This window comes from Muntiacus reevesi, chromosome 11 (genome assembly GCF_963930625.1).
Source record: "Muntiacus reevesi chromosome 11, mMunRee1.1, whole genome shotgun sequence".
Lineage (NCBI taxonomy): Eukaryota > Metazoa > Chordata > Mammalia > Artiodactyla > Cervidae > Muntiacus > Muntiacus reevesi.
Genome location: NC_089259.1, coordinates 33570317 through 33580356, shown reverse-complemented (window position 1 = coordinate 33580356; position 10040 = coordinate 33570317). Strand labels below are relative to the sequence as shown.

Genomic DNA, 10040 nt, shown 5'->3' with positions numbered 1-10040 from the left:
AGTCCAAGGAACTCTCAAGGGTCTTCTCCAACACCACAGTTCAAAAGCATCAATTCTTCTGGGCTCAACTTTCTTTAAAGTCCAACTCTCACATCCATACATGACTACTGGAAAAATCATAGCTTTGACTAGACTGACCTTTGTTTGGCAAAGGAATGTCTCTGCTTTTTAATATGCTGTCTAGGTTGGTCATAACTTTTCTTCCTGAAAAGCCAGTCCCTGTGGTTTTAGCGCGTCCGGGTTAGCCCTGCGCTCCAGAGCCTTCGGTGTTGACCGGCCTCCTGGACTTCTTCGTTTTAAAGCACCTTTCCAACTCTTTCCCCAACTTCCCACCGTGCTTTTCTCCAGGAGTCCATGGACGCTCTGGACACCAGCTTTCCGGCCACCACACGCCTCTCGGTCGTTTCCTCCCAGTCGGCTTCTCTCTGAAGTTTTGTTTTGTTCTCCTCATTTTAATCTAATCAGGTCTACCCGCCTTTTCCGGTTAACGATTGTAGTACACACAACACCGCCCCCACCTCCGCCTTGAGGGCCGCCCACTGCAATTCCGAGCGCCCGTTCACTCTCAGTTTCCTCAGTCCCGCGTCCGCGTCCCTCTGGCCGTCTTTCTATGCGCGAGCCTCTCCTTCAGCGCCCGGCCCGCGACGTCAGTGCCCGCCCCTTCCCAGGAGGCAGCGCGCGAGCGCGCCGGCCGGGCTAGCGCTTAGCATAGCTACTGCGACTGCGCGGGAGACGCCCCGCCCTCGAGCCGGTCCTATATAAAACCTCGAGCGTCTCCTCGCGAGATGCTTGGTTCTCATGCTCGCTGCCGGGGTCGGAGGTCAGAGCGAGCGTCTCGCGGGCCGGAGAAGGAAGATGGCGGTGGAGTCGCGCGTTACCCAGGAGGAAATTAAGAAGGAGCCGGAAAAGCCTATCGATCGGGAGAAGGTGCGGGTCCGGAGAGATGCAGGGGTCCCTGGGGAGGTGGGGCGGCGGTGCGGGGCCGAAGGGAAGGGTAGGGGCCGCGCGTACAGCCTCCTGACTCCCGCCTGTCCCGCCCCCAGACCTGCCCGCTGCTCCTGCGCGTCTTCACCACCAACAACGGCCGCCACCACCGCATGGACGAGTTCTCCCGCGGAAACGTGCCGTCCAGCGAGCTGCAGATCTACACTTGGTGAGTCAGGGGGCCGGGGGCTCGCCTGCCGCCTTCGGGGTCTCCTCGGTTCGGGGCCTCTGGAGGCAGCTCGCGGGAAGTCGATGTTTGGTGAGGAAACGGTGTTGACTCGTCTTGTGGCGCTTTGACCGCTCACGTTGAAACTTCTGGGTTGTAAAGAATTGACCCAGGACTGCTGTCACTGTTGTGGCTGCTGGGTACGGAAGTGACACGTCGGTCGTTCAGTGCCGCAGCGGCTCCCAAGGGGCCGCTGAATAGTTTGGGGAGGGGAGTGGTGCCGTTGGGTGATACTCGTCGTCGTCATAGAGCACGTGTGCTAATATTAAGCTTTCGGTGCCCCAGCTTCGAAACAACGAAACCGGGTGGATTTTGATGTGCTTAATGGAGAAGCTTTTGATGTGTTTACTGACGGTCTCTCCCTGAATGTTTTTGTACCTTCCCTACCCACGTCTGACTAGGGCTGTTACGTGCAGCAAGCCCTATGCAGTTCCTTGGTTTGACGTTACAGTGACTTTATAGTAGCAGTAAAAGGTGTTTAGTTTTTTAAAATATGCCTCATGTAAAATATGTGACATTTGTCGTTTAGTTTCAGGGTACATTTCGGTGCAACCATTACTACTATCTATTTTTCAAAACTTTTAATTTCCCTAAGACAGAAGGTCTGTACCCAGTAGGCAATAATACTGGGAATTTTTCATTGCCCCTGGTCTCTACTATGTATCTATGTGAATCTGCCTCTTCTAAGTATTTCATATGCTGCTGCTGCTAAGTCGCTTCAGTCGCGTCTGACTCTCTGCGACACCATAGAAGGCAGCCCACCAGGCTCCCCTGTCCCTGGAATTCTTCTGGCAAGAACACTGAAGTGGGTTGCCATTTCCTTCTCCAATGCATGAAAGTGAAAAGTGAAAGGGAAGTCACTCAGTCGTGTCTGACTCTCAGCGACCCCATGAACTGCAGCCTACCAGGCTCCTTCATCCATGGGATTTTCGAGGCAAGAGTACTGGAATGGGTTGCCATTGTCTTCTCCAGTATTTCATATAAGTGCTCTTATATCCTATTTGTCTTATTGTGTCTGGCTTATTTCACTTATAATAATATCAAGGTTTATTGATGGTTAAGGATATAAAAAAACGTGATTCTTTTTTATGACTGACTGAATAATGTTTCATTGGAAGTCTTTGCCACATCTTGTCTGTCCACTTGTCTGTCAGTGAACACAGAGGGATTGGTTCCACCTCTCAACTAAGTTTATGTAGTATGATTCTAGTTCAGTATTATTCCAGGAAAACAGTTCAGGAAGGTCGATTTAACTTATAGAGAAGAACATTTATTAACAGATTGATGAACACTTCTGTTCAGATTAGTCTATATCTCCTCCAATAAATTAAGAGTTCCTACTTGCCATATACTTGCTTTGACTGAAGAGTATAAAGAGGGTTCTGCCCCCTTTCTAGAGTAAATTCAGTCTCCAAAAGAAAGCAGATGGAATAAATGCTAAGTAAGATTTTAGGGTGGAGATGGAGGGTGAGATTGTGCCACACTCCCTACTCTCAGTCAAGGAGAGAAAAATTACAAAAAATTAAATCCTGTCCTCAATTGTCCTGTCCATAAACTGCAACCAAACAAGACAACCTTATCTTACACCTCAAAATGGTGGCCAAAGACAGACTGGATGTTGGTGAGGGACAGAACAGAACCCTGCTGCCATTCCAGAAGCAGCCATGAGGGAAGACTGGGGATTCTCAATTTGTAGAAATAGATTGAGGGGCCAAAGTAGGTGGCCTTGAGATAAGTCCAGGAAAGAGGAGTGAGGAGCCCAGCAGAAGCTAGTTGAATTGGCTAAAGTCCAAGGCACTGTGTGGAGCTGGGGGAACACCCCACCCCAGCAGTGATAGATCTTGTGCCTAGGTGGTCACTAAACAGGTTACTGGAAGAGAATTATCTCGATGACTGAAATAGGGTTCGGTGAGAAAGACCAGTAGGAGATAGAAGAGCAAGAAATGGCTCACATAGTTGCCGGGACTCCCTAGGTGTGTGGTGCCGGCTGGAACTCAACAGCAATAAGCTGCTGGAATTTCTTCAGGGAAGACTTAGGTCCAGTATGAAGCCTTTTCAGCTGATTGAATGAGGCCCACAGATTGATTGAATGAGGCTTACTCAGATCATCTTGGATAATCACTTTAAAGTCAACTGATGATAGGTTTTTGATTCCATCTCCAAAACACCTACCTTAGTGTGTGTTTGAATAATTAGGAGCTGTAGTTTCCTAAATTGACATATAAAACTGACTCTTACAGTCACCAGGAACTCTTGTAAAGATTTGAATAATGAGAGCTTAAGTACAACCTGATGGTGGGGATGGAGAAAAAAATAGGTCTGTCTTTTGTCTGCGCGTCAAGACTTGCAAGATCTTAGTTCCCAAGCAGGGATGAAAACCTGTGCCCCCTGCAGTGGAATCCTGGAGTCAACCATGGGACCACCAGGGAAGTCCTACTTGATCTGTCTTTAGGAGGTAGAAACAATAGGCTAGAGATGGAAGAACTTTACCACTCTTAGGTTTGTGACCTGGGCATCTAAGAGGGTGATGGTCATATGGGAAGAAGGGCATGTTTGGGGGATACTATAGAGTTGTTTCAGGTGTATTGAGGATTCAGCAGCAGTAGAGAAGGAAAGGAGATGTGATCATTGTGGCCTTTTGCTCTCAGTGCAGCTGAAGCCATGGTTTTTTACCTGAGTGTGATGTAGTGGAGATGGTGTAACTAGGGAACTGAGTTAAAACAAGATGACTTCTTGGGTGTTTGAACCCCTGCTCGATGCTGTCCCTTAGGGCTCTTCACTGGTGCCTTGCCGCCTGGCTCACTGTACAGCACCCTTCAACAGTGCTGCTGCCAAGTTCCTTTTCCTCCTTTTCATGTTCCCGTGTCAGGGAAGAAGACAGTTCAAAAACTTAGACTGTTGCTCCTAATACCTGATGCTTATGTTTTAGAAGATTTTTCCAGATTGTGTCATATTGGCTCAAGGTCTGTATAAAGTTCTCAGTTCAAATAGAAATTGGCAAGGCGGGAATATATATATTGTGAAAGGAGCCTATGCTTAGCCTTGAAAATTCCATGTGCTTTGTTGGCTTTTCCATCTATTGCAGAACTCATCAGAACATTCAGTCTTAGAAAGGAAAACAACGCACGTGAAAATGCTTTCCTGACACATTGATTCTTAGATGCATTCCCATTTCAGAGATGCTAAAATGTAGAAAACTATGCCTCTGAAATAATGAAAAACAATTAATTTGAGAATTTGGATTAATTTGGACTAATTATCCTTAAGTGGATAAATCACTAGGCCAGTGAGATGTTACATAGCAGCAAAGGTAGTGGTAAATTCTGAAATCCCTTTAGCACACTACCAGTCTAGCCTACCTTCATTCATGAAAATTTCAAACACAGGCTGGTAAGGGGAAATAGTATTTGGAGGCAAATAGTATTATTAGGTGCTTTAAAATTAAGTCAGTTGTGAGACCTTGACAGTTTCTAACAAAGTTGCAATTGAGACACAGGTAACTAATTCATTGTATGGCAGTATCCCTGTTACATTATTGCTGATTAATCAAGTGTCTTTTTTTTTTTTCCCTTAAAAAAAAAAAAAAATTCAGGATGGATGCAACCTTGAAAGAATTGACTAGTTTAGTAAAAGAAGTCTACCCAGAAGCCAGAAAAAAAGGCACACACTTCAATTTTGCAATTGTTTTTACGGATCTTAAAAGGCCTGGCTATCGGTAGGTAACTTTTCATTTTTAATTCCTTATAATCTCTTTGATTTCAGTATGTTTTAGTTGCTAGGGATAATCCATGTTATCTTACTATCTAGTTTGGATTATTATGTATTACATTTTCATTGTGTTCTAAGATCATGGAGCAAATTCAGCCCCACATTCACTTTTTAGGACATACACAGTGTCATTGCTTAGCCACCCTGTAACAGTTGATCTCCTTTCCTGCAGAGTAAAGGAGATTGGCAGCACCATGTCTGGGAGAAAGGGGACTGATGACTCCATGACCCTGCAGTCACAGAAGTTCCAAATAGGAGACTATCTGGACATAGCGATCACCCCTCCAAATCGGGCACCACCTCCTTCAGGGCGCATGAGACCGTATTAAATTGTACTTGCTTTTTCTTGAATTTATTTTCCAGTCAGTTATGTAAAATAAACTTTCACTTCTTCCTCCCCTCCTTATTGCCATTAAGCCTTTAAACTCTATAAACAAATTGTAATGCATCTATTTAGGAATTAGATTTGGCTTTGCTATGGTATGAATATTAATAGAAAGTCCATATGTTTCAACTTCTTCTGTAAAATATGAAAAGTGCTCTTAGCATTCTATGTAAAACTGTATTGTTAAATATATGTTGCGATCATCCTGAGTGTGAAAGTTAATGGGGCCTGGGTTTGGGGTTTAATATAGTATTGGTTGTTTATACTAAAGAATGGAGTTGCTGTGTTTTGGCCCAAATGGGGCAGAACAAGAAAGCCATATCATATCAAATGGAACAGGGGTTTGTCACCTAGAAGCTTGTATGGACTTGGGAAGAGGACCTGTGGGAATAAGTGGGTGCAGCTGGAGTGTTTTGGAACAGTCTGAGCTGAGGCAAGTTGAAGAAGCTGTTTGTGTTTGAAGAGAGTGGCCTGCCTGAATCAGGGTGTGATGACAAGTTAGAGAAAAGGACTTTTATGCTTTAAAATGGGGAAAATAGAGCATTCTGAGGGCAGGAAGTAGTATGGAGGAACAAGGGTTAGAACTTAGGATAAGGATAGATTTACCTTGAAGATCAGAAAATGCAGGGAGAACGAAAGAGGAAACTTAAGAGCATGGGAGAAGGTCCGGGATGAGGTCAAGCTGAGTAAGCAGGGGATGTTCACACACCCTCTTCAGTGCTGGGGCTGACTCATGTCTGATTTGAGGCAGTATACAGAGTGGTTAAAACCAGGTGGGCTGAACATTTAAATCCTGGTTACGTTAGGAGCACCTTGGACAAGTTACCTGAATTTGTTTTTGTTTAAAATTTGTAAAATAGAAGTGACAGCCTACAGGACTGTGAAGACTAATAACAAAGCCATAAAGTAGGACTTTATAAAACATAAACAGAATGGCGTTGTCTCGTCCACAGAACAGTTACAATCTCAGTGTGCAGCATGTGATTAAGGCCTATTACCTTCATTCTGTTGCATAGAAAATTTTGAAACTGTATATCCCCAAATGAAAAAATATATATTACTAGTGAAGTAAGATTGTAGTAATTTGATCTTATACAAACCTTGGAAACCTAACACTTGTAGGATCGGGGTCAGTCAGCCAGCAGGTGACAGTCGTGGGCCTGGAGCCCAGACCTAGGGCTTCTTCTCCACTAAAGTTTGCCCCAAACCCCTCAGTCCTTTATTCATTCAGACCAGCTAGGCTTGAGCTGAGTCATAAAATTAACTTAAACCTGATATTTTGGAGAAGAGGAACCATGATTAATTACCATCCTGTTTGTGGAGAAGATACAATGTACTCTGCAGATCAAGACAGGAAGTCAATATGGGACTTCCCAAGCCAACTTTTCATAACAGTGTGAACTCCTCCAATGGGGCTTTCCTGTAATTATTCCAGGTTACTCTCCCACTGGCTGAAAATAAAGTGGTTTATTCGCTTTGTTCCAACATGGATTTTTTTTTTTTTTAGGTAAAATTGGTACATGACAATATGTTAGTTTCAGGTATACAGCATAATTCATTATTTGTATACACTACAAACAGATGACAAGTCTAGTTACCATGTATTGACCCGCTTTACCGTTTCTGCCCACCCCTCACCATTGATGACCAATCTGCTCTCTGTATCTATGAGTTGGGTCTTGTTGGGTATTCTTAGACTACATATAAGTGAGAGCATGTGTTATTTCTCTAATTTCACTCAGCATAAGCCATCCATGTTGTTGCTAATGGCAAGACTTCATTTTTTGGCTGACTAATATTCCATTGCATGTATGTGTGTGTGTGTGTGTGTGTGTATCTGTTGCACATTTTTTCATCCGTCCACCTACCAATGGACACTTAGTTATTTCCATACCATGGATATTGTATCAATAAATAATGCTGTAGTGAACAGGCGGGTGCAGATAGCTTTTCTTCACACACTTGCCAACACTTGTCTTTTTGATGGTAACCATGCTGACAGGTGATTGTTAATCTCTGTGGGTTTGATTTGTATTTCCCTGATTAGCACTGTTGAGCACCATTCCATGTATCTGTTGGGTACCTGTGTGTCCCAACATGGAATTTTTCCTTTAAAGGTTGTGATCTTCCACCAAAAGTACAGTTAAACAATACCTAGTGAATTTATCATTGAATATAATGCTAAGACTCAAAAGACTTGTACTTAGTCCTTATTTACCTCTGGCTGTCCAAGTATGGCTTTGAGGTAGTAACTGAGCTATCTCATGGTCCCTGTGACAGCACCGTGCTCGGCCTTCAGAGTCCTGACTACCTCATGCTCTTGTGGTTTCCCATTGTGGGGTGAACTAGAGAACGCTCATTGCCTGTGATACCTTTTCAGTTTTCTCACAGGGTTTAGGAGCTTGCCAGGGCTTTTTCAATGGCTCAATGGGTGAAGAATCTGCCTGCCAATGCAGGAGATGCTTGTTGGATTTCAGGATCCTCTGGAGAAGGAACTGGCCACCCACTCCAGTGTTCTTGCTTGAAGAATCCCATGGACAGAGGAGCCTGGCAGGGGGATCCATGGGTCGTACAGAGTTGGACACGGCTGAGTGACTAAAGCAAGCAAGCACAGGAGCTTGGCATCCTCAGTTCCTTACCTCAGTAGGGAGTCAGTGCTAAGGTTATACTTACATTTTCATGCTCATAATGGTCACTGGCTGAGGTAATGTTTCAGATATCAACTCTGTGTTTGTGCCTATAGGGGTAGCTGTGAAGGGGAAAGCAGTTAAAACTGTTAGGCAAATTCTGTTACTCTTAAATAGAGCTGAACTCAGCCTGTTTCTATCACAAATTCCAAACTTAGTTTTAGTGTGACCAAGCAGTTATAATATGAATGCTGAGTGGTGCCCAGTCTCATTTCACCTTCAGCACTGAGGTGTAGGCAGTGGCTATATCTTCACTTCAGCTGAAATGGAGGCCTGCTTTAAATAACAGCTCTCAATGTGGGCTGTGAAGCAAGGAGGCCAACAATGGATGACTGGAAACATGTTTCCAGAAATAGTGTGTTGTTGTCTTCAGCTCCCTCCAGGCTGGCGTCCACCCAACTCCACCGGTCCTGCTCTGGCAGTGAAGCTGTTGTCTGTGAAGACTGCTAAGGGACGTCATCTGGAGCATGTGGACCTGGTTCAGTCTTTGTACAAACCAAAATGCCTCTTTAGAAGAAATAATATGGTCATGGTTTCCGGTTTTAGTATCAGAGCAGCCAGTGAGGTCTGTGTATCCTTGTGTGTACTTTATTGCTTAGATTGTTTAGTTGCTCAGTCGTGTCTGATTCTTTGTGACCCCGTGGACTGTAGCCCTCCAGGTTCCTCTGTCCGTGGAATTTCCCAGGCAAGAATACTGGGAGTGGGTTGCCATTTCCTTCTCCAGGGGATTTTTTTGACCCATGTATCAAACCAGGGTCTCCTGTACTGGCAGGTGGGTTCTTTTACTGCTGAACCACTGGGGAAGCACCATTGCTTCAACAGGTTGTTCTTAAAAATTTCTGTAGTTTCTTGGAATCTGTAATGGAACAACCTTGAAGGAAGTCTTTATTCTGCTAGGATTAATCATCAACTAGCTAGGCAACTATTCTATGAGGACAGTTATTGATTCCGACCCCCAAATGACCCCTAGGAGGAATAAGCTAAAACCTATCCCTGGTGGCTTAGATGGTAAACAATCTGCCTGCAATGCAGGAGACCTGGGTTCGGAAGATCCCCTGGAGGACCAAATGGCAACTCACTCCACTATTTTTGTCTGGAGAATTCCATGGACAGAGGAGCCTGGCAGGCTATAGTCTATGCGATCATAAAGTCAGATGCGACTGAGGAACTAACACATACATACAAAAAGCAATTTTAATACTAAATACCAAAATAATTTTAATAAGAAAAACCGAAAAAGAAAAACCTGCCAGCCTGGGAACGTGAGGAGTTCATTGTATAAGGGTGTCCTAGTCACATGCCCACCTCACTACATTGTTGGGAAGAGCCAGGGAAAGGGGCCTAGAGGAGGGCCTGGTAGAGAGTGACTGTTCAGTAAATAGCTGTTTTAACGCAAGATAAAAGGTGTTTGTAGCTCCTCCCTTTCTTCATCCCCTCAGTTGTCAGAATGTCCTACTCCACAGGCTCGAAGGCCAGCCCAGCTATAACCAACTTCTGAGACAGTGTCATGGATAGGATAAAATTAAAACAATTTAAACTGAATCCAAAGAACCATCTGAGGCACTTTCAAAATCTGCATACATTATTGAAAGCTGTCAGAAATTGTAATTATTACTAACTCTTTGCATACTTCCAGGGAAAAAGTATGTGGAATGAATGCTTATTACACACCAGGTACCCTGGGCCTGGGGTGCAGAAAAACCTGACATGCAGGTCCTTCCTCAGAAAGCCTTTGGTGACAGAAGGTATAAGTGCTCATGATCATAGGTAGATAGAAAGGGGGTGAGAGAGAAAGGTTATGCTGAAGATGGCAGGTGAGGTTGTTCAGCACCCACAGGGGTTGCGTTTAGGTTCCCAGTAGATTAAGGGTGTGGTGTCAACAAAGGCATTGAAGCATCAGGTGCTTCCCGGAGTTTGGCTGGAGATGAAGGTGAGGAGGTTGGGGCATGGTGGAGAATGGAGGGGAAGGGGTACACCCCAGTCAGCAAGG

The 10040-nt window shown here is 44.6% G+C and overlaps 1 protein-coding gene across 1 annotated transcript; it reads left to right on the top strand.

The window, feature by feature from the left end:
- Positions 1–768: 768 nt before the first annotated feature.
- On the top strand, positions 769–5568 carry SAP18 (Sin3A associated protein 18). The gene is made up of 4 exons (XM_065901914.1): positions 769–927; positions 1044–1153; positions 4803–4925; positions 5151–5568. The coding sequence occupies exons 1-4, from the start codon at positions 799–801 to the stop codon at positions 5305–5307; spliced, it is 519 nt and encodes a 172-aa protein (XP_065757986.1). The 5' UTR covers positions 769–798; the 3' UTR covers positions 5308–5568.
- The last annotated feature ends 4472 nt before the right edge of the window (positions 5569–10040 follow it).